The sequence below is a fragment of the Lissotriton helveticus genome, chromosome 11 (genome assembly GCF_964261635.1).
Source record: "Lissotriton helveticus chromosome 11, aLisHel1.1, whole genome shotgun sequence".
Taxonomy (NCBI): domain Eukaryota; kingdom Metazoa; phylum Chordata; class Amphibia; order Caudata; family Salamandridae; genus Lissotriton; species Lissotriton helveticus.
The window spans coordinates 1,027,414,254-1,027,438,983 of record NC_136072.1 but is presented as its reverse complement, the minus strand read 5'-3'; the positions used below and the strand labels follow the sequence as shown (position 1 = coordinate 1,027,438,983).

General features: G+C 47.4%; 1 protein-coding gene across 4 annotated transcripts in view; it reads right to left on the bottom strand.

Moving 5' to 3' along the window:
- HECTD4 (HECT domain E3 ubiquitin protein ligase 4) overlaps positions 1-24,730 on the bottom strand; it is a 2,216,728-nt gene that overhangs the window by 258,511 nt on the left and 1,933,487 nt on the right. For all 4 annotated transcript variants that reach the window (XM_078667422.1, XM_078667425.1, XM_078667423.1 and 1 more), the window contains 2 exons: positions 20,113-20,216; positions 11,729-11,950 (listed from right to left, as the gene is read on the bottom strand). In XM_078667422.1, the coding sequence (XP_078523548.1) occupies positions 11,729-11,950; positions 20,113-20,216 (326 nt within the window). The remainder of the gene's footprint in view (positions 1-11,728; positions 11,951-20,112; positions 20,217-24,730) is intronic.

The window sequence follows — 24,730 nt, the reverse complement described above, 5'->3', positions numbered from 1 at the left end:
CCAAGGTTAGACTTACCGATACTAAATTGTTGTATTCGAAGGCCTTCCTTGATCAATTAGTTCCTGGAGGCTATGAGTTATGGAAGGATACAATAGACCTTAAATCAGTTTGGGGTTCGAGGGCCTGGCAGGTACAAGGCACTGAGGCTTTGCACCGTGCATGTCTCATCCCGAATCATATGTTGTTTCTAAATGAAACGATTTCCCAGACCACATGCTTTGGATTGGCTACTTCTAAAAAGTTAAACGCTCCTTCTTTCCCGGAGTTGGGGGAATATGATGGTTGGAGTAATTTTACTCAGTTGTCCATTAGAGAATTACAGACTCTACTTCTTAATTCCTCCTTTAACATTTCCAGTATGAATCCTAAGGGTTGGCTGCTTTGGCACCGTAGTGCTGATTCTTGCCAACATAGATTTTTGAATTTATCTGTCGGTTTCACAACTGTTAGATCTGATCCCCGGTTTAACTTGGGTCATACTGTCACCTCTTATTCTGTAGGCAAATTGTGTCAAACTTGGCTGAAACATTCAACTTTACCTGCGGTTAAGAATCACCTATCTAAACTACATGCAGACGTGGACTTGAATGATTTCATTAAAGGCCCGGCTAGTGGCAGGTCGAAAAGGTGGTTATATGGGGTTTACAATGAAATTTGGAAACTTTCACAAATAGAGGCTGCTACACGCCTTAGGGCTATTGATCAAGCGAATCTTGAGAAAGTGCTTGCAGTTGTTGACAATAGCATTAATGTGCTTTCCTCTAGAATTTACACATTGGATAATATTGTGTCGTCAGTTGTCGATATTGTGCATGATGAAGTGTCAGTATTATACCATGGTCAGAATCAATTACGATCAATCATGCAGTTTGCATGGACCCTTCAAACTCTAAAAGTGGGTAAAGTTCCCTGGGGGTACATGAACGTGTCTTCTTTATTTGCACCGTTTAATTTGACTGACAAACAACGCTTGCTTTCAATGCGTGATGCTTCCTTTTCTATGTTACATATTGAAAGGTTGGAATCTTTACCTTTTTCCGTGGCAGAAGCCACTGCTGCAACGTGGCTTATCCACGGTTTGATAACGCTGCCTTTTGCTTTATATAAATTTTCAAATTGTATGAAATATGTACCCATAGGTCGTTATGAGCCTTTAGGTAGCGGTTTCCTCCATGAAGTCTGGTTGCTTCCATACACATACAGATGTTTTAAGGATGACCAGGAAGTTTATCTGAGTGGGGAGGAGTGTACTGAGACGCCGGATCATTCTTTGATGTGTAGACACATACAGTTACACGGTTCATGCAACAGGGACCGACCGAATATGGCTTGCGTTTTGCAAGGCACGCCTGTTCCTGCTATCATCCCCACGTTTAAATTATTAGAGAATGGTAGTTATTTAATGCTCAATAATGAGGACTGTTGTGGGTTAATTGAAGGTATAGCTTTCATCGTAACAGTAAGTGAGCGGGTTATTTGCTGCAGAAATGTGCTTTATCCTCCCACACGTGAACATAGGGAGTATTCCATCTGGCCACAGATACCAACCTTGGGAGCAGAATTCAGCGGCATGGCAAGAATAAGGGCTCTTTTGTCCCAGAAAGAGGTGGCCTTGAGCTCGGCCCGTGAAACTTTCATGCTTCACATTGCAAACACCCGTACGGAAGTTCAGGCTCTTTTGAATACTGATTTGCCTTTGCATTTCGGAGCGATGGTTCGAACTATCTTTAACGCATCCTCCACAAAAGGCCTAGCACATTTTTTTAAAGTTGTTAGCAGTGGTCTCGTGACTTCCTTTGAAAAGATTTTTGGAGTCATCCCTGCTTTCTTCCATTCTATTTTTTCATCCTTGTTTGGAGGGTTCCCATTTTTACTTGCATTAGCAGCTGGCGCTCTAGTGGTTTTCTGTCTTTTTAGATATGGATGTCCTTCCTGTGCAAGACCCAGCGCAACAGCTACTGACGCAGTTTCGCAACCGCATGCTTGAATATTATGGCACACTGCCGTTGGCGACATTGAGCACGGCATATGGATTATCTTTTCGATTCTCCTATTTCACCTGTGTCCAGCCTGTATTTCACTGCCTGACCTGTGATTTCCATTGGGCCATTGATTTGTGTCTCTGCGGACCGGTTTCTCCTGACGTCGATTTTAATCAGCTGATGAGTCCTATCATTGCTCACGAGTTGGTTTGTTCTGACGAGAGGATTATGGCCTTAGCAGTGGCACATGGACTAATTGGTCCATGGGATATATTGTTGGCAGCACGGAATTTCTTGGGACTAAGTTTTCTTGAAAACCCACCGAGCTATCCTCTGATGGTTATAGAGGATCCGGTGATGGGGGAACACGTATGTTCTTTTCAACTTTTGAATTGGATGGCTGATCTGTTTTCGGATGAGGACAGTGATTTCCTATTGGAGGCTGTGGCTACTTACTTTGCATATACAGTTTTGTCATAGACACTGTCTCGGATTGACGTGCTGATCAATAGCATTTCATTGCTTTTATTGACTTATTTGTCACATTTTTTATTATTTCCTTGCCTATTGGCTTGAGCCACGTTATATTTTTGGGCTATTTTTTAGCATTTATTTTTAATGTTTAGTTTGGGATCATGCTCGTTTACTGTTGGGTTCTGCTCTCATGTGATGGCACTTCTGTTATCATATTTAGTCCGTTCTCGGATCAAGGGGGGGTGTCATGTAGCTCCTGAATATCCTTATATCGTGTTAAGTTAGCATAGGTACATTTGAGGTTTAAACGCCATTTTTCATTCTTGCAACTTCTGCACACGACACTTAATTGTTGACTTAGCTTTCAACCTAGTAGTTTGCCGTGGTTTATGTGAGAATAATATGTTATTGCTCTGATATCAGCTTTGCTTAATAAACTATGTCTGCACGAAGAGTGCTGAAGTTTCAGGAACAACACGATATGGAATTGTTTGAGGTCTGATCTCCACGCCTTCATAGTCATAACACAAGTGCAGCCTTTGCCAACTCTGGCTTTAGGCGGGATTGATATATTGCTTTGCATGAGGCACATAGAACACACTTGATGCGGTGCACATGCAGAGAGAGCTGGTGTATGCTGATGTGATTCCTTCATGCTAGGACACTAAGGTATGGGCCCGCCCTAAACCAACCCAAAGAGACCTTCTTAGCTAATAATATAATATATGTGTTAGAGTGGGTGAAATATAAGTGTTGTTAACTCTTATTCATTACAGTATGTTAACATGCTGTCACCATTCGCTTTTTATGTCTTAGTAACTATGCTGGTAATTTTGCTACTGATAATAAGTATACTTGTATTATCTAAGATACTGCGCCTGAGAAGACGGCATTAGTAAATAAACATTTCAAATGCACATGTGTCTTCTTTACTCCATTTTCTGGTTTGAAATGATAATATAACGAAAGAGTGTTCATGAGTTCCACGTACTCTGAGGTACTGTAAGTTCATGTTCTGGTTTGTCTAAGCATTGGGAGTTTGATATGTCCAATGAGACACTGTAGCTAGCTCGGTAAGGGGTGAGTTGGGTACTAAGGTGAGTTTTGGGTCACCCTAATTCGCCGAGGTTCCACTCCTCTGTGCACAGTTCTGTGTGAGAACAGAAACCCTGCGACAGGGGGAACTCCCGGAAGGGTAGGGCATACCCATTCTCTACGGTGTTTAACACCCATAGATCCGTAGTAACAGACCTCCAATGCTGTAGAAAATTGGACACCAGTAACCCCACAAGACAAGCTCTAGGATGGTGGAGATAGAGCTGCTTCCATGCCTCACCAGCTGGACAGGAGGAGGAGGAAGCTTGCTGTCGTGCAGCAACCCACAGGTGACCTCTGCCCTTTCTCCTGTAAGACCTGTACAGGGTTTTGCCTGCTGCTGCTGTGGCTGTTGCCTGCATGAAGGGACAAGTTTCTATCAAAGCCACAAAATGTGGGTAACAGCTCAAAGCTGAAGGGTTGAAACGGAAGCACCAAAGACCGCACTGTGGCTTTACTGTCCTTAAAGCGCTGCAGCGCCAAATCTGCCTTAGCCCCAAACAATTCAGAAAGGGGGTGGTGATGGACAGAGCATCTGAGTTAAACAGAACACTCATACCCAGTCAAAAGATCAGGGCTTGATCCATCACCATTTTTTAGCTCACTGCACCATCCCAGTTCAGAACCTGGCTATATGCAAATTAGTGTGACCCTGGCCCAGTGCATCATGGGAACAGGGCAGACCAAACTACCAAGCCAATTCTTTACTGGAAAGGAAACAAGCTTCCGGGGACCGGTTTCTGGCATTACAGCCGTCTTCGGCACGGCTTGCTTGAATCCTGATGGTGCAGTGAGCAAGGGACTCACATCTGAGCATACCCTGCCACTCATATAGTGGCCAAAACGATTCAGAAAGGGGGTGGTGATGGACAGAGCATCTGAGTTAAACAGAACACTCATACCCAGTCAAAAGATCAGGGCTTGATCCATCACCGTTTTTTAGCTCACTGCACCATCCCAGCTCAGAACCTGGCTATATGCAAATTAGTCTGACCCTGGCCCAGTGCATCATGGGAACAGGGCAGACCAAACTACCAAGCCAATTCTTTACTGGAAAGGAAACAAGCTTCCGGGGACCGGTTTCTGGCATTGCAGCCGTCTTCGGCCCGGCTTGCTTGAATCCTGATGGTGCAGTGAGCAAGGGACTCATGTCTGAGCATACCCTGCCACTCCTATAGTGGCCAAAACGATTCAGAAAAGGGGGTGGTGATGGACAGAGCATCTGAGTTAAACAGAACACTCATACCCAGTCAAAAGATCAGGGCTTGATCCATCACCGTTTTTTAACCATCACATATTGTGCTACATGGATGCTGGTGCCGTCTCCTTCTTTGTAATTCACTATTCCCCGCATCCTTTCTTCTTTCGATTTTCCACTCCCTCCTTATCTTTTCCTCTCCCTCCGGTCTTCATCATCGGTACAGCTCTGTTTAAATTCATTTTTATCCTACCCCAAGTTCAGTTTCTCACTCTCTCTCATTCACCCTGTGATTTGCCTACTCATGATTGCTCGCACACCCTTATTTAAGCTACAAAACAGTTACACTCACCTTAACTTTCTTAATGTCACTCATCCTTTTCATTCTCTCTCTCGCCCCCTTAGTAATTCTCATTTCCTTTCTCTCTTTCTTACCTTGTCTTGCTCACTCTGACATGCTCTCTATAGCTCAGTTGCCCCACTACAAATTCATGCAAATTAATGCTTTTGCTTGCCTTCTGACAAGTTCGGTAACAAGCTCAGTTGCTCTCCTCTTATTTACTAACATGCACTTACTGTTAAAGTGATAAGAAAAATCCAGTAAATGTGGCAGTTAAGTTATAAAGTCCTCTATATGGAAGTAGTTAGACTTAATATGAGAGGTGAGGTGAAGTGGTAAATTGGAACGAAAACAAGTGCATAAAGCTCTTCCTGGTCCTAATTGACCCAAACAGTGAAGATGCCACAGGAGAACACCCCTAATCTCTCTTCCATTTACCTCAACACCCTAGAAGGAGAAGTTAAGTAGAATACAAGACTCAATCAGCTGGGAGTTCGTAGCAGATCACATGACCAATGCTCTTAGATGATGGCGTCAATGGATGCCACAAGCGATAAGGGGGAGAGAAATTCCTTAATGGAAGTTCAGCTCAGACAAAGTACAAAGGTTAGAATCAGAAGGCCATACTTAATGAACAACGGAGGGCTTAGTTACAGAAAAGGCTCCATTTCCCCCAATATGTAAAACAGAACTACAGAAATAGAACATACAAAAATGCCACATGCAACTGTGGGCACACCACCTGCATTTTGCACCTGTACAGTGCATATTACAGAGATGCTGTGCAGGACCTCTGCACTACTAGAGCACTATGTAATCCTAACCTTAGACACTTTAATTCAGTTGAAGCAAATCAAGGCTACAACTCCCAGAATGCATCCAATAAAGTCCACAACTAAAAATATGCGTGCTGTCAAACTCATCTATGTTTAAGTTTTGTGTCTGAAAATGCTCCATTTTGTGAAATAAATAACCAAGTCCCAAACGTATAAACTATTTGTATGTTTGCTGAAACTTCACTAAGCACACTGTGACTGCATTATCCTACCAATAAGACAAGTCTCAATAAAATGCAATTTGAATTTTTTTTACAGCAACCTTCATTGTAAATGTGCAGGAGCATGTAATGCCTGACCCACCCAAAACTATCCAGGTTGTTAATGTCTTGATAAGGAACAAAATATAATTTGTCCTGACTGTCCATTGTTCAAGAACTGTATCATTCATTTATAAGATCACTATTTTAAATATCTTGCACATATCTCTCTCTTAGTGGAAGGTAGCTAAATATTTGCAGTCCATTTGCATGTGCTTTTCCTTCCGCTCCCAAAGTGAAACATTCCATGAGTAAGTCACATTTCCACTAGGTTCATCTTTTATTGCATTTTGATAACATATTCAATTGCTCATACCGAGCAATGAAAACTTAAGACTGCTGTAGTTTTTTGCACCGTTTAAAAAAATATATAGTATCTCACAAACAAATGTGCTGCATGATCTGTAAATCTTAATGTAGTGCTTTTGTGAATAAAGTAATAGTTTCTAACTTTGGTTTCCTCATATGGCTAGAAGCGAGAGCCCACTTTAAACAAAAGCATGGAGGTATTTGTATTAAAGAAATACTGCTTGCTTTCCACGATGTAACTGATAGGAGTTCCTGCTGGGCTTCTTTTGTCTTTCCCTATCCACTTTGAGTTTATTTACAGCTATTGAGCTTTTCTGCTGTGATCGCGGGAGCCCTATGTAGTGTGCACACTTTAAAGCTCTCTGCGTGGCGAAAATCACACCTTTCCCGGCCAGGTGGGTGTCTTAGAGGGAACATAGCTTGTCATAGATGATCTCCACCTATCTCCCATTGATGGACTACAGAAAGGGTTTGTGATCAGAGGAACCTGATAGCCACCTCCCCCAGGTGACCCCCCCAACCGAGCAGTGATACATTTGTTACAACTGTGAACTTTGGAGGGGAAGGGATAGTGGTCTGCTACAAGTTAGGTTGTCGTAAGCCAGCCACCACTGCAGACCCTGATCTGCAGCCTTAAAGATCTGAATGGAATTGGGGTGACAGTCCTGATGTTGAGCAGACTGGGATCTGCGCTTCCATTGCAGGGCTTGCGTGTGCCACTTGAAGTTCAGTATGAGGAGGATGCACAAGGCCAAGAGACCAAAATGCCTCAAAGCCATCCTCACCAACACCCATGACTGATCCCAAAATATCTGGATATTATTCTGAATAACCAAGATATACTGCGGTGGAAGAAAGGCCTTGAAAGCCTGCAAGTCCAAGATAACCGGAACAAATGGGTTACTTTAAATGGGGCTCTAATGGCACTTCATCTCGTTGATAGTTAATGCCAAAGATGTAAGGATTTCGGCGATAGTAAGGCGGTAGTCTCTTAATGATGACTGGGGTGAGTTCACCTGTAGCAGCCAGTTATCGAGATATGGGACTAGAAGTACACACCACAGTCACGGTAAGGCTAAAGGGGAGCACGACATATTGAGCATGGTCTTGATTTAACTTGAACTGCAGGTAACATCAGTGGGACTGCAGGAAGGGTACATTGAAAGTACATCATCCAGTCTCCTGGGTCCACAGAGGAGATTGGAACACGGCGACCGGGAACACACAGAGGAGGGATACCGCGCGGCAGTACATCTGACTCACGGAGAATTGCACCCAATTCCTATCCGGATCACATTACAGACATTCGGATCCCCTCCCGGTATGGCTAAACACATACTGGTGTTTAGTCTCATTTCGGAATAAACGAGCAGCATTTTACAAATCCAATACAGCTTTGTGACTACTTAGACCTCTCACCCGTTACCAGGGTTGTTTAAGCCAATTTTAGATTGACATACCCGTCAATCTTCCCTTCAGGATAGATCGTTCTACTTGCTCAAAACAATTCCCCATCGATGAAACAATACCTGGAATTTTTTACCAGCCCTGAAGAGTCGTGTTGACTCCACTTCAACACGATGAAACACGTGTCGGCTGATTGAGGCTGATTGCGGATTCAAATAAACATCCCTTTGAAAATAGAACACGAACACAAAGATCTGCTGTTTTCTGTTACTTGTTTTTGGTCACATTGATCTTTATTGTCACACTGTTTTGTGGTTGCGAGAGCTTAGCTATTATAAGTTTATGAGAATCCCTGATTGTCTTTGAACGGTTTTAGGGTTTTCCGTTCGCTCTTCACGCACCACGCATCTGAACACTTCTCCTTACAGTTTGTAACGTTTACTTCAGGCAGAGCACCGTTATCTGAAAATTCTCTCAACCCTATCTAGCTGTTTTTCCACAGAGGAGATGACCGGAGCCAGTGTGAGCATTTTGAAAATATCCTCCTGCAGAAAGGTATTCAATGAGAGGAGGTCAAGAACAGGCCTAAAGGTCCCGCCCTTTTTCAGAATGGGACTGAAGCGTAAATAGCACCTTCCACTTTTCTTCAAGTCTAGTAACTCTTCGATGGCACCCTTGGACATTAAACTATTGACCTCTTGCATCAGAATTGAAGAGTGCTCCTACGAACTTTGCTCAGGAATGGAAAGAAGGTCACTAATGGCAAACCCAAGAGGCCTGTAAGTCGCTGCTGCTGGGGAGGATTTATTGGAAGACTGCTGATCCTGCTGGCCTACACAATTCCTACCTGTGTCACTGCCTTGTAAGGGCTGGGTTGGCTTCTATATAAATTGTTGCGAGGGCTGATATTACCTATATGCTAACTCCCTGAATTTCCAGGACTGGAAGAGAAATTGCTTCACTGTTGTATAATTACAAGGATCAGTTGTACCACGACTGCTTTTGAATCTTTTAATCTTCCTAGTGCAAAATCAGCCTTTTCTTTGAACAGCATGGACCCATCAAAGGGCATATCCACTAGGGATGCCTGCATGTCACCAGAAAACCCAGCTGACCTCTTCCAGGCATGCCTACTGAGCATGACACTCATTCCACGATCTTGTTGGTATGTCGGGTGATACGTGTGTGCACCTGCCTAATGAGCAAATCGCATTGATGGATCGAAGGGCCAGGCTAGCTGATGAAACATTCTTTTTCCAGAAGCATAATTTCGATTTCCTACAAGGGGAGTTGGTCGAAAAAGAATAAGCATTAACCTTACTTGTTGAGGCCTAGATAATCAGGATCGCCGGTGTAGGGTGAATAGTTAGAAAGTCAGGATCAATTAGAGCTACTGAACATTATCGAGCCACAGGCAGTGCTTAATTTGTAAACAAGTGCTGTGTCCAAACATGTGCTCAGAAGCCCATGGTTGGCGTTAACGAATGTGGGTGGTGCTGAATACCAAGGCTACGTAGTCATGAATCGACCTAATGCCTCTTACATCCATCACCAGACACTCTCTGCTGCTCTATCTCACTCTTTCAAGTTATTTCTCATCCCGCTTTCTTTTTTTGTCACTGTTTTTCGGTCGTTCTCTTCCTCCTTCTTTCCCACTTTTGTGTTTTTCTCCCTTTTGCTGCGGGTTAAAGTCTAAGGAGGAAAAATTTGTGCTAGTGGGCCCACTTGCAATCACCGTCACAAATTAAGCACCGGCTATAGGTCGAGTAAGGGGTGACAACAAGTGGCAGCACTGACTCCGATGAAGTGGCTCCTAGTCCTGGTCAAGTCAGAACAAGTTTTGTGTTATGTTATATTACCTTAGCGTATGAACGGCATCTGTTGCCCACAGACTGTCCTGACGCTAAAGGTAAAAAGTTTAACACAAACCTATCCTCTACTTATCACTTGAAAAGCATGGACTTGGGAGCTTTCCTGCAGGGGAGATGAAAGGCTGTCTGCTTTAAAGAATGGTGAAGGGCATTCCAATATTTAGCTGCTAGATAACCAAAGGCACAGCCACCACAAGGAGACTTGTTAATCCTTGGGAGTGTAAGGTTATGGTCTCGAGATGGCCAAAGCAGATGGCAAGAGTGATATCTCTGGAACTGCTGTTCTGGTTTCTCTGACGCCAGCAAACCGCCAATGCAATGAAGACACTTTCTTCTGTTGGTAGTCCATGTGGCGAGTCAAGCTCTGCTTCAGGAGACTATCTAGCCAGACGGCCTTTTGCAGGTTTAGATATAGTGCATCATCAGTGAGGGAAAGCAATCCATCATTTTCCTCATCATTTTCGGCGTCGTGATGGGCAATATGTGCCTCCTGTACTTGGTCAGAATTAGACCAAAGAAAGAGAATGGAGTCTTTGCTGGTAGAGGCCTTAAGGGAATGACCTCATGACCTCAGATCAAAGTCAGGTCCTATAACAGCCAGCTTTTCTCTTAATTTCTTAGCGCCATATCCGTCTTGATTTGGTCCGATATTGGTACCAGGTCTGCTATCTGTGCTGGTGGAATGCGAAGCACATTGTGGTGAGAATAGGCACAGACCGTGACGCCAGCATGTAAGTCTGACCAAGAGTTGGTTTGGACATGATAACCTGTTGTAAGGGGTCAGATTGTGTCAGGTGCAGACCCTCCAGTGGTATTCACACTGGAGATCCTTGCGACTCTTTGGAGCCTGAAAGCATGCAAAAAGGGACAGGAATCACACCATAAATCCTGCAGCATGATCTTTGTGAAGCCTATTTAAGCTCTGGAGTCAATGACTACCTAAGTAAACTCATGTGCACTTGGACAACTGTGGGATCAGTACGGATTTTATGGACATTGAAAATGGGCCAATTTTTGTGTTGACGTCCTTGCACCTCTTTGTGGGCTTTTGAGTGGCAGGATGGGGTAGAGTCCCAATTTTTATGCTTTTGTGCTTGAAGTTCAATTTTAAAAATAACCGAAGCGTTAGTTTGGGAAGTAGATTTTTTGCAAGAATGGCCTTGTGACCAGGAGCGTTACTTTGAGGAGGAGCTGGACTTTTGCTTTGACAGTAACCACTTCCTGTGTTTGACAACAGAGTTTTGCCTCCTGCCCCTTAAATCACCTTTGGATGCATGAGGGCACACTTGTCACATAACGAAGTCATGACTAGCGCCCAGGTACCGAAAACATACCTTGTGCAGGACCGTGACTGCCATCTGTTTCTTGCAGTCTCAACATGACTTGAAGTCGATCGCTTTCTGGAGGGACATTGTTACTTCGAATGCTGTTGAAAGTTTTGAAAATGTAAGAAGACTGAAAGTTGAGAGGAGAGCTCTGGATCCATATCACAAGGCATATAAAGAAAAACTGATGTCAACGCACAGGGGTGGCATTGATATGTTACTCTGCTCTGACTTCCGTGCTGGTACACAGTCACTGTGGAGCTGTAGGACGCCACATACTAGGCCGTGGAAGCACTGCTAAGGAAAATCTATGAATCCAGTCTAGAGCTCCAGGGAGTGATTAATATGCAGTTAGAAATATCCATCTGAGTAAGCTTTTCACTTGATTGGCCGAATCAGTCTCTAAGACATTTTCAGTGGAAATCGCACACCAGTAGTGCATTTTTACACTGACCTATGTGAGACAAGCATTTAGATATTTACACACGAGGATATTCATTGAGGAATAAAAAGTAAAAATGTATAACAGACAACACCATGTTAGTCAGTGATGCTAAGCTAAAAGGTCAGCATGTGTACAATATAAGGTGGATACATAAATAAGTGGTAGATTCTAGTTACAGAAATTACATTTTCAAATTTTTTGATGTAGTTATACGTGAGTACGTCAGCTTCCAGAAGATCAGCATCAGGATCGAGCGGCTCGCCAACAATCATCTTCCAGAATGAGGACAGCAGGTCCAGGGGTAGCGGAAGATCTGCACGGATGGCAATACCCAACAGCTGACCAAAGAAATGCAGCAGCTGCTCTTCTGCATATGTGATGGGGCTAGGAGTCAAAATGTATTTTCCCTTAAAAATGTAAAACAAGAAAAACATGATAAATGTTGAGCTCTTTGATTAGCGTAAAGGGAGGCTATATATCAGTACAAATATATTCTATCTAGTTATCATTCACTATTAAACAATTCACCTGACATTGGTTAAAGATGAATACAACATGCTGGATTCTATGTACCACAGTCACAGGTTGTTTGAAAGAGAAAGAATATGGAATAAGGTTATATAACATATGACCCAATGCAGAGTGATAACGTTTCCATTTAACCCCTTCCATGCTGATGACGGCCCCCGGCCGTCATGCATCACGGTGCTCGTGTGCTGATGACGGCTGGGGGCCGTCATGAACCCGCCCACTCTCTAAATCGCCCGCACAGGCGCAGAATCGCGGCCGCGCCGAAGGGGTTAAGGTCCGCTTTGGAGTTTACTTCATAAACAAACGACATCACAAAACTGTTAAAACTAAACATCATGAGACAAAGGGCCCAAATAATAGAGGTTTAGTCGAAAAGTAGTCATGTTTTTGCACAATGACTGTTTTGCGATCCGACATGAATTTTGAACTGCAAATGAGTACTAATCAGTTGCAGCACAAACCCGCCATAAGCAAGGAGACTCAAAAAGTTCTGTGTCATTATTATTTGTAAGGGAGGATTTGTTTTAGGACTCATTGCATAGAATGAAAAGCCAAGGGTGGAGGACTTCGAGACACACCAGTCCACTGGTATACTCTGAATTACAACATTTTCATTCGAAAGAAGACCCTGTTCCATAAAGGGGATATCAAGTGAAAATATTTTTTTTCTGTTTAACTAATCCTGTAGCAATACAAATCATCAATAACAAGCATTCTAGAATGGTGCTTTGTTTCATGAAGTCTGCTAAGGTTTTAAGATCTTTTGCTAGAACCTTCATCAGATGACCAATAAAGGAGACAGGAGCTGCTTTCAAAAATGAAAGTTGGCATTCTGATAATGTAGTGATCCTGTAGGGCAGTGCGTTCTCCTTCTCCAATGCCCGTTGTGGGCATTCATAAAGTGGGAGATATCTGCTCCTTCCGATGCAGGTATTGACAAAATGGAAGCTGTCTGTTTCAGACAAATTCCCCTTTGCGAATGGAGACTACCTACTTTGAGATGCCTGCATTGCGTCAAAGGTTCGTGACTGCAATTAGGGTATCAACACATTGATATATACAACTGCAACCTGTAATAAGAAGTGGAATGGTCTTTCACGCCACTTCACCATGTTATTCACAATCCATCACAAATGGCATTTTGCAAGTCGGAAACGTATTTGTAACTCAAATGTGCCCTTTGTACGTAGTGACATGCCTTTTTACAGCCGCAAAACTTCGGATTTAGCAAATCACAGACTTTGTGTCTCAAATTGGCTTAATAGCCTCAAAACGCCCAGAAGAGAGATTAAAAAGAATGAACAAAGCAAACCCTTCCTAGTAAGTTTGCTTTACTGAGATAGGGAGCTTCCGGAACAGTGATATTAAAAACATAACAAGTGCAAAGCCTCAGAGTTCGATCAAAAAAAATGGAAGTGTACCTGGTGTTCTGACATCCTCCCCTGCCATTCTTGGCATTAACCAAAATACAAAAAGTACCTGGAGCCAGGTCACCCTCACCCATTTGCTTTACCAGCAGGCATTATGACCTCACAACTCATATGTAATAAGTTGCTACATCGTTTATTTATTACATGTGATCACAACTTGACAGTAAATGGAAAATAGAGACAGGTTTTTATACGGAGATTTGAGGAGTACATGTATTATAGCCATATAATGTACTGTGGGGGTACTTTACCTAATATGTTAAGAGCTATGTAAACTGCCTTGGGCTATAACCATGTATAAACTGTCTACGATTCATCAACTATAAATCCTTTGTTTCCTAAAATGCTGTTATATAGGTGGTGTGATTACACACCTAGATGAACAAGTTACTTACCTTCGGTAACGATATATCTGTAAGAAACAGTAGTTAGTATTAGATTCCTTACCTTAGAATATCCCCAGGCGTCAGTCTGGATCCGGAAACTTTTGCGTAGCAGTACCCCTGCGCGTCGGTAGGCGTCGTCTGAAGGTGTCCCCTGCGGCTCCGCGTCGTCGGCGTCGTGCGCCGTGATGACGTCGCTGGAGTATATAGACGCCGCCTCCGCGCGCTGACGTCAGTTCTTTGCACACAGCTTTTCCGCGCCAGAACACGCAGAGCCATGTGAGAACCAACACTGGTGCCATTTGAAACTAGGGCCCTGAAAGGGATGTCCTTAACCCTAGGTATCAGTTCGCAGAACGGGGAGGATGGGCGGGGCGGTAAGGAATCTAATACTAACTACTGTTTCTTACAGATATATCGTTACCGAAGGTAAGTAACTTGTTCATCTGAAAGAAACAGGTTAGTATTAGATTCCTTACCTTAGAATAGATACCCCAGCAATACCAACCCCGGAGGTGGGTCTGCGAACCAATACAACCTACACCAGAAAGTCCTGGAGGACCGAACGGCCAAAGAAGCCGTCCCTCCGGACTTGACTGTCCAGGCAGTAATGCCTCGCAAAGGTGTGCAGCGAGGCCCATGTAGCCGCCTGGCAAATGTCCTGCAAGGGGACTCCCCGGCCCAGGGCGGTAGTAGCCGCCGTGGCCCGAGTGGAATGGGCCCTCAGCCCAACAGGAGGCTCCTTCCGAGCCAAAGAGTAGCATGCCTTGATGCAGAGGACGACCCACCGAGAGATGGTCCGTTTCTGTACCGCCCTTCCCTTCTTCTCACCCACGTAGCCAACAAACAGTTGGTCATCCACCCGGAACTGGCGTGTGCGATCCAGGTAAAATGAAAGCGCACGTTTTGGGTCCAGACGATGGAGCCGCTCTTCATCCTTTGAAGGATGCGGAGGCGGGAAGAAGGAGGGCAAGGTGATGGACTGCCCAATGTGAAAAGCAGAGACTACCTTGGGCAGGAAAGAAGGTCTAGTCCGAAGAACCACCTTATCAGGATGAACAGACAAGAAAGGAGGTTGAATAGAAAGAGCCTGGAGCTCACTCACTCTCCTGGCAGAGGTGATGGCTACCAGGAAGGCCGTCTTTAAAGTGAGAAGACGGAGAGGACAGGAATGAAGGGGCTCAAAAGGAGCGCACATCAGGAAAGTCAGAACCAGGTTCAAGTCCCACTGAGGCATCACGAACGTTGGAGGATACATGTGCGTGATGCCCTTCAAGAATCTTAACACAATAGGGGACTTGAATAAAGATGGCTGATCAGGGAGCCTCAAGAAGGCGGAAAGGGCAGAAAGATAGCCCTTGATAGTGCCCAGAGCAGAGCCCTGCTGGGCAAGGGAAAGGAGGAAGAGGAGAACCTCAGACAGAGGGGCAGAAAGGGGATCCACAGCCTTTGCTGTGCACCATGCCACAAATCTGTTCCACCGGCAGGCGTATACCGACTTTGTGGAGGGACGCCTGGCTGCCAGAATGACATCGCAGACTTCAGGAGGCAAGTCAAATGGCCTCAACTGTCGCCGCTCAATCTCCACGCATGGAGGTGGAGACTGGACAGGTTCGGGTGGAGGACCGTCCCCTGCTGCTGCGACAGAAGGTCCTCCTGAAGGGGCAGGCGGATCGAGGGACCGACTGTCATGCTGAGTAGCTCGGGATACCAGTATCTTCGAGCCCAGTCCGGAGCCACAAGGATAACTTGGGCCCGGTCGCGCCTGATCTTCTTCAGCACTCTGGGCAGAAGTGGTATAGGCGGAAAGGCGTACAACAGACCGCAACTCCACTCACGCCGAAAGGCGTCGCCGAGCGAGTGCCGTCTTGGAAACTCCAACGCGCAGAACTGATGACATTGCGCGTTCTCTCCTGTGGCGAATAGATCTAACCAAGGCTCTCCCCATTGCTGAAAGAGGCCTCTCGCCACGTCCGAGTTCAGACGCCATTCGTGATCCACCGAGCACCGACGGCTGAGTTCGTCCGCCCTGGCGTTCAGAGAACCGGCCAGGTGTTGAACCGTCAGAGTCACGCCCTGACGTTCCAGCCATTGCCAGAGACGCAGAGCCTCCTGGCAAAGGGTCCACGACCCCACACCGCCCTGTTTGTTGCAGTACCACATGGCGGTGGTGTTGTCCGTGAACACCTGCACTACACTCCCGTTGACAAAGGGGAGGAATGCCTTCAGTGCGAGGCGAATCGCCCAGAGCTCCAACAGGTTGATATGGAGCCGGGACTCCGCCGGAGACCAGATGCCTCTGATCTCCGCCTCTCCCAAGTGGCCACCCCAGCCCTGGAGGGACGCGTCCGTCACAACCACGTGCTCCGGTTGGGGAAGGGAGAGGGATCTGCCTCTGACCCAATCGCGGTCCGTAAGCCACCACGGCAACTGTCTCGCAGTGCCCTCCGAGATCAGGACATGGTCGGACAGGTTGCCCTGATGCTGGGCCCACTGAAACTTCAGGTCCCACTGCAGAGCCCGCATCCGCCACCTGGCGTGATGCACCAGTAGGATGCAGGAGGCCATCAGCCCCAGAAGCCGCAGCGTCAACCTGACCGAAACCCGGAATAACGGCTGAAAGATGGGAATCAGAGCCTGAATATCCCGGACCCGCCGTTCCGGGGGATAAACCCGAAACTGCGCCGAGTCGAGAACCGCTCCGATGAAAAGGAGCTTTTGAGAGGGACACAGGTGTGATTTCGGCACATTGATGGAAAACCCCAGCTCGTGCAGGAGGTCTGCCGTCATCTGAAGGTGGTGGACGACTGTCTGGGGCGAGCCCGCCTTCAACAACCAGTCGTCGAGGTAGGGGAAGACTGAAACCCCTAACCGGCGCAGATGAGCTGCGACCACCGCCATCACTTTCGTGAACACCCGTGGGGCGCTGGTAAGGCCGAATGGGAGCACGATAAACTGAAAGTGCTCGTGGCCTACCGTGAACCGCAGGTAACGCCGGTGGGCCGGCAGGACGGGGATGTGAAAATACGCATCCTGCAAGTCCAACGCTACCATCCAGTCTTGTGGGTCTAGAGCAGCCAAGACCTGAGCCAAAGTCAACATCTTGAACTTCTCCTTCCGGAGGAAGCCGTTGACGTTCCGCAGGTCCAAGATAGGACGCAGGCCTCCCTTGTCCTTCTTGGGTACCAGAAAGTAGTGGGAGTAGCAACCACACCCTACTTCTGGCCCAGGAACGCGCTCGATGGCCCCCTTGGCCAAGAGGGCCGTAACTTCCTCCTGCAGAAGTGTCAAGTGGTCCCCCGACACACGGTGGTTCTGCGGTGGCATGGCTGGAGGAGTGGACTCGAAGGGGAGGGCATAGCCCCTTCGAACGAGCTGCAGCACCCACCTGTCCGATGTTATCGCGCGCCAGCGGGAGTGGTGATGGCGAACCCTGCCACCCACTGGCGTCACGTGAGCCCGAAAGCTCGGACTAGGAAGGCTTGGATGCAGCAGCGGAGGGAGGCGTGGGCTGACCACGCCGCTGGCCTCTACCGCCACCACGGCGGAAACCACGGCCGCCACCGCGCTGGGGAGCGTTCTGCGGCGCGTGGCTGGCAGCACGTGTGGGACCGCCCCTCCCTTGGCCACGAAAGGGGCGAAACGAACCCGTCTGCTGGCGCTGGGTCGAAAGACCCAAGGACTTGGCCGTGACCCTGGAGTCCTTGAAGCGCTCCAGCGCGTGGTCCGCTTTGTCACCAAACAGGCGACTGACATCAAATGGCATGTCCATGAGTGTATTTTGGACGTCTGGCGAAAAGTTGGCAGATCTCAGCCAAGCATGGCGACGAATCGCCACCGTCGTGGACATGGCCCGTCCCAGCGAGTCGGTCGTGTCCAGACCACAACGGATCGAGTACCGCGCCGCATCCCGGCCTTCAACCAAGGCCCGGGTGAGCTTGTCCCGCACTTCCTGGGGGCATTGCGGCAAACACTCTTCGACCGTATCCCACAGGGAGTGGGTGTAGCGGCCCAAGAGGCACGCGGTATTACAAGACCGCAGTCCAGCGCTCAAAGAGGAAAAGACCTTTTTACCAAACTGGTCATACCGCTTTGATTCCCGATCGGGCGGAGCCGACGGAAATGCGGACTGCGAAGTGGAGGCCTGGATCACCAGACTCTCCGGGGAGGGATGGGTGGATAAAAAGGCAGGGTCGTCCGAGCATGGACGGTGACGCCTTGCAACATTCCGGTCAACCGGTGCACCGGAAGCGGGCCTGGACCAGGTGCCCAAAAGGACATCCGTCAGGGCCTCATTAAACGGCAGCAGAGGCTCCTGGGGGCATGACTGCGGTTTAAACACTTCGGTCAGAATGTTCGGTTTGACCTTCGCGACGGGGAGCTCAAGGTGCAAGGCCTTGGCAGCCCTCATCAGGACCACCGAATAGGCAGCACCTGCCTCAGACGCCACAGGGGACGGGGAGACAAACCCAGGGTTGGGCGACTCGTCCAGGCCACTGGCATCACCCAGATCACCTACCCAGTCCACATCATACTGGCAGGCACGGGATAAAGGGTCCTCAGACCCCTCCCAACCCTCTCCATACTCATCCTCATCATACCCATATTCTGGGTCGACGATATAGACATCGGGGTCAACGGGCCCCATCGGCGTCGGATCCGGCGTCGGCCGACGCCGGTCCGACTCCGCGTCCGGAGTCGGGGAGGAAATGGGGGTGGCGCCGCGCGGCGTCGGTGCCGGGGACCCGACGCCGGCCGGAGCCGACGGCGGAGTCGCTGCACCACGCGGAGGCGGTACCACGAGTTGGCCCAAAGGAACCGACGCCGGAGAGGCCGGAAGACCAGCCGGCGACGAACCTGAGGGACCCAGCGGCGCCGGGGCCGGAACCACCGGCGGCGTCGGGGCAGAAGCACCCGAACCGCTCGGGCCCCCAGACGGGACCGACGGCCCCGCAGGCGCCGTAGGCCCCGCCGGAGGAGACCTCGCCCTCATAGCAATGAGGAAGGCCTCGATCTCCTCACGCGACGCGCCTTCCCCAGGGACCGACGGGTATGGGGTAGAGGGCGTCGGCGACCCACGCGGGGCCGCGGGGGTGGGGCCACCCGAGCCCCCGACCGCATCACGCGGGCGTCGGGGGGAGTCGGGGGTGCGATGGCGACGCCCCGACTTCTTGTGCTTACCTGACGAACCGGAGGAATGGTGGCGACTCCCGGAGCGCCCATGGCGGCTCCGCGATCGTTCCCTCGACCGCTCCCTCGACCTCCGACCGGACCGGGACCGCTCTCGACGCGGGGCCGACACTCGGAGCTCGAGAAGCTTGCGGGACCGCTCCCGCCTAGCTTTTCCAGTCAAGGCCCGACAGTCGACGCAGGACTCCACGTCGTGGTCCGCGCCCAGACACCGGAGGCAGAGTCGATGGTGGTCGGTGACCGACATCATGCGGTCGCACTCGTCGCAACTCTTAAACCCAGGCATCCTACCGGCACCGTAGAAAGATTAAGTTTTACAAACACTTGGTCAAAAGACCGGAGTACTGCTCTTCGGATCTGCGCTAACTGGCGCGGAAAAAAGAAGAACTGACGTCAGCGCGCGGAGGCGGCGTCTATATACTCCAGCGACGTCATCACGGCGCACGACGCCGACGACGCGGAGCCGCAGGGGACGCCTGCAGACGACGCCTACCGACGCGCAGGGGTACTGCTACGCAAAAGTTTCCGGATCCAGACTGACGCCTGGGGATATTCTAAGGTAAGGAATCTAATACTAACCTGTTTCTTTCAGATGCTATATGCAGCCTCTTTGGAAACAAATTGGCACAGCCTATTACAGCGCTTAGGACATGTACAGTAGCTACTGTATGTATTTATTTTGAATCTTCTTCAGTACAGTTCGGGGATGTGAAGCTGGTGGAAACAGATGAAGCGTGTGCTTGCTTGTGATAGTTAGGATGCTAAAGATCTTAAGGTCTACATGCAAATGGCTATTACTAACTGCTAAATGTCTGTGTAAAGGTTCTTTAATTTACACAGTTCTCACAGCATTTAACAGCTAGAAAAATCACTCTCCAATACAGAACTGAGATCTTGATTTCTTGCAGTTACTTTTATGCTTATTTGTAAGATTTTTAAGCTTTGATAGTAAATAAAAATAAACATATGCCATAAACACAGAGTAATCTTATTGTTTGATAAGTTTCAAAGTAAATATGTTCCTTGTAACTTTACCTTATTTTTATTAGCAGCGGAACTTGGACACAACAGAAGAAGCGAAAGTGACGTGCTCTGAAGCTCCTTACAGACTTGCCAAAGAAAATGACGGAAGGAACCACCTGTAAAAACATTTTAAAAAAAAGCAAAAAAAAGATAAACAATTAGAAAATATACTTTCACCGGTCTATACTGTAAATTACCCACCTATTACAACTTTCTTCAGATCATGCCCTGCTGAAAGTTAACTGTTTCAGTAAACGTAACTTTTGTAGTTTTAAAGCAGTAACTTATAAATACCAACTAGAATAAACATAAACAGACTTTACCACCTTGTAGACTTTCATCTTCTAAATCGCTGGTCCTTCTGGTCATAAATCTTTTTTTAATTATTGAGTGCTACAGAAAAGCATTCTTGTCTTGGTCATGGGGACCAGGTAAGACTCTCCTTCACTTTCTCTGATCAGCGGAACCTTAATTACAATGGACACTGTAATTTAGAGCTTGCCCTTTCTGGGAGAGGGTAATATAAAATGTGATACAATGGGGTAAAAATAATTTGATTCCTGGACAACATCGCAACCATTATGCCATTAAACTAGAGAAGGCGATTTCAAAACACGCAAAATTGCTTTCAGAATTTTGGCCCAAATCAATACATCCCGTGGATGAATTTTCTCCAAATAAATTCCACATAAAACTTCAGCTTTTAAGCTATCAGAAACAGAACAGTAGCCAAATCAACCAAAGCCATTTAAAGTAAGGCCATAAAATGAATGATTTTGAAAAAATGTGTAATGTTAGTAAGCTTGTCATAAACAATGAAAAGACAAAGACTTTAATCTTTCTCTCAGAAAACATTTAAACTCATATGGTAGTTAACTTGCTTTAAGTTAGAGCAGGCGTCCGAATTTAAATAACTGGGTCTTTAATTTGTATCCAATTTGAAAATAGATTAATATATTGCCACTGGAAATACTTCATTTTCAGTTAATGCTCTCCTTCGGCCTAATAACTGCTTTTGAGTGGTTTCTCTAGTTTCAGACTTAAACGGCTGGCTCATGAAGGGTGACATACCCCGAAACCGGTCCCAAGATGCTTGTTTCCGGTCCAGGGAGGACCTGGCTTGGCAGTTCGGTCTGGACTGTTCCCATGAGGCACAGGGTCAAGACTGATTTGCATATGGCTGGGTCCAAACTGGGGTAGTATAGTGGGCAAAAGAACAATGGATTTAATCCAGATCTCTTGACTGGGGGAGAATGTTTGAATCATTCAGCATTCCGTCCATCATTTGTTGCAGTTACACGACATGAAAAGGTGTCACCAACTTTGGCAAAATGGATGCTTGGGTTTTAAGAACCAGCTTGTCTGGGGGCAAAGGAAGTGTACTGGAGAATAACAGAAAGCACTTTCAATTCGCAAACACTCGTGACAGATGTGATTACCACATGGCAGACAGTTTTGAAGGTCAGTAGTCTTAGAGGGCAGCTGTGCATCAGCTCAAAATGTGAGCACATGAGGACAGTGAGGATAAATTCAGGTCCCATTGGAGCATAATGAAATGAGTAGGAGGAAACGTGTTGCAAGTGACTTGAACAGGGAAAATTGGGACAGCAACCACAGGAAGGCGGAAATGGCAGAAAGGTGCCCCTTACCCCTGCCCAAACAAGAGCCTTGCCGGGCTAGGGATAGAACAAACATCAAAACTTCAGACAAAGGGTCAGACACAGGATTGACAAATTTGGATACAGGCCAAGCAGCAAATTTGTCCTATCGGCAGGGATAAATCATTTTTTGTGGAGGGAGGCCTGGCTGTCAAGACGACATCACACACTTAAGGAGGGAGGTCAAACAATCAACTGTCACCATTCAATCTCCAAACATGTAGGTGGAGAGAGGATAGGCTCGATTGCAGATCCCTGCCCTCGTGCTGTGACTGGAGATCCTCCTAAAGGGGTAGTCTAATCAGAGGACAGAAGCTCACGCTCTGGAGTTCAGGATACCAGACTCCTTGCTCAATATGGGGTGACCAAGATGACTTGGGCTTGGTCGTTCTTGATCTTCATGAGAACTCTGGACAGAAGTGATATCGGCAGGAAGGTGTACAGGAGTCCCAAGCTCCACTCGAGACAAAATGTGTCTCCAAGCAATAACTGCCTTGGAAACTCCAGCACTTGGAAGGGCTGACACTGCGCGTTCTCCGCACCAGCAAATAGATATAACCAAGGTTCGCCCCAATCTCTGAAGAGGCTTTGAAACACCTCCGGATGAAGATGCCACTCATGATCCGCAAAGCATCGACGGGTGAGTTTATCTGCTCTAGTGTTCAGAGATCCCGTCAGATGTTGAACCAACAGGAAAATGTCCTGATGTTCCAGCCATGTCCAGAGACACCAGGCTCTTGGCACAAGGTCCTTGACCCCAATCTGTCCTGCTTGTTGCAATTCAACCTGACCTACTCTTCCCTTGATGCAAGGAAGAAAGGCTTTCAATGGCAATCGGATCGCTCTCAGTTACAATAGGTTGATGTGGAGCTAAAACTCTGCTGGAGACAAGAGTCCCCTGATCTCTACTCTTCCAGATGGCTGCTCCAACCCAGAAGTGATGCATCTGTCATGACTGTGAGCTCTGGGTGGAGGAGGGAAAGGGGTCTGCCACTGACCCAATCGTGGTCCGTGAGCCACCACCACAGAACCTTTGCAGTTCCCCCAGATATCTGTACCAGATCATAAAGTTTCCCCTAATGCTGTGCTTATTGAGTCTTAAAATCCCAATGCAAAGCCAGCATATGCCAATGGTCATGTTTTACCAACAGGATGCAGAAGGCGATGAGGCTCATCAGCCTCATAGTCATTCTCACCGAAATCCAGAATAGAGGCTGAAACATAGGAATTATAGCTCGAATATCTCGCAGTTCCGGAGGATAAGCCCAAAACTGCACTGTATCCAGAACAGGATCTAAGATGGAGTCAGGTGTGACTTTGGCACATTTATAGTGAACACCAGCGAGTGTAGGAGATTTGCCAAAGTCTGGAGGTAGGAGACAAACCGCCTGAGGCAATCTCGCTTTCAAAAGCCAGTTGTCAAGTAGGGAAAAACTGGAACCCTTGACCTCTGCCGATGTGCTGCAACCACTGCCATCACTTTGTGAACACCAGAGGGGCATTGGTAAGGCAAAAGGGGAGCGCATTGATCTGATAATCCTCTTGGCGTACTGCGAACCACAGGCAGGATGGAGATAAGGAAGTAAGCCCCCTGCAAGTCTAATACTACCATCCAGTTGCCAGGGTCGAGGGCAGGTAGGACCTGAGCCAAGATGAGCATCTTGAAGTTTTCCTTCTTCAGGAAGTAGTTGAGAGGTCCTTCTTCGGCACCAGAAAGTAGCAGGGAAAGGAAATGCCTCTTTTTGTATGGTAACCTTCAAGTTTTCCTACTGATGCTGCTGGATTTTCAACTCTGAGAGAGCACTAATGGCTGCTGACCAGACTTCAGTGCCAGTGTACTGACCCTAAAGTGTATATCAAATTGGATATACCCAATTGGGAATGGCTAACTTACCTGTAAGTCCCTAGTAAGTGGTTCCCTGGTACCTAGGGCATGTAAGTTAAAGGGGCACATCATGGCTTGCAGAACTGATTGAGCCACCATGGAGGTCCCCCAAGTAAAACAAGTCCCCCAGTCCGTCACTTAAGACTGGTAGAGCAGTCGCGCACTGCTAGCCCGAATTTGCCATCGAAAGCAATAGCAAAACCACCATTTCCCCGAACATGGGTGTGATTCACCCCTCTGGCAGGTCTACCAAGCCCTAAAGGCAGGGTGCAACGTATGACACAGGCAGGACATGTACTTTACATGACCTAACAGTAAAACACACAAAATGAAAGTTTTTACTGTGGAAAGACTTGGTAGCCCAATTGGCGAGTACAGGTTTACATGCTCACCCATCAGCTGGGCTACCTCCGTAACGGTGCGTCAAGTGGGCACGCCAAGGTATCAAACAATTTGTTACATTAAGCCTGACTTGTATCTCCAATCGAAATGAATGTAACTTGTTGCAGTGTGCAGCTTTAACAAAGCTGCCACTTTGTTTCCTTTAACACTCCTGTGCCTTCCTGGACACACATGGAACCTTCTCCAGCAGACAGCTTCCTGCCCTCCTCGATGGACATGTTAACGACTCTCAGGAAGGGGAAAAAGAGGGATTGCAGGCCAGGGAGGTGTCACCTCCCTCCTGCAGGAAGCCACTTGTGGGCTAGCCCCAAAGGGAAGTCTTCAAAGGTGAAGTTGCCTTTGAAAGGCTGATGTGTAGAACCAGGGGGCAAGGCTGCCTATTGTTGAGGTTGACAGGCTGGCATGGGAGGCATTGCAGAAAAATCAGTAGCCAAACTCGTTTCCCCAGGGCAGGGCTGTGTAGCCCTGAGGTAGCTTCACCCTAGGGGTGGGTTAGGGAGAACTGTACACCAGGAGAGGGATCTCTCCATCTTGGAAGTGGACAGAAGGGTGCATCCTGGGATAGCCAGATGCCACACTCCACACAAAGTGGCCACAAGGTGGGAGATAACAGTAATCCATTGGCTACCAACCGAATCCTGCTCTGAGGGCACTTTCCGAGCATAAAGAGGGCACCTCTAACACC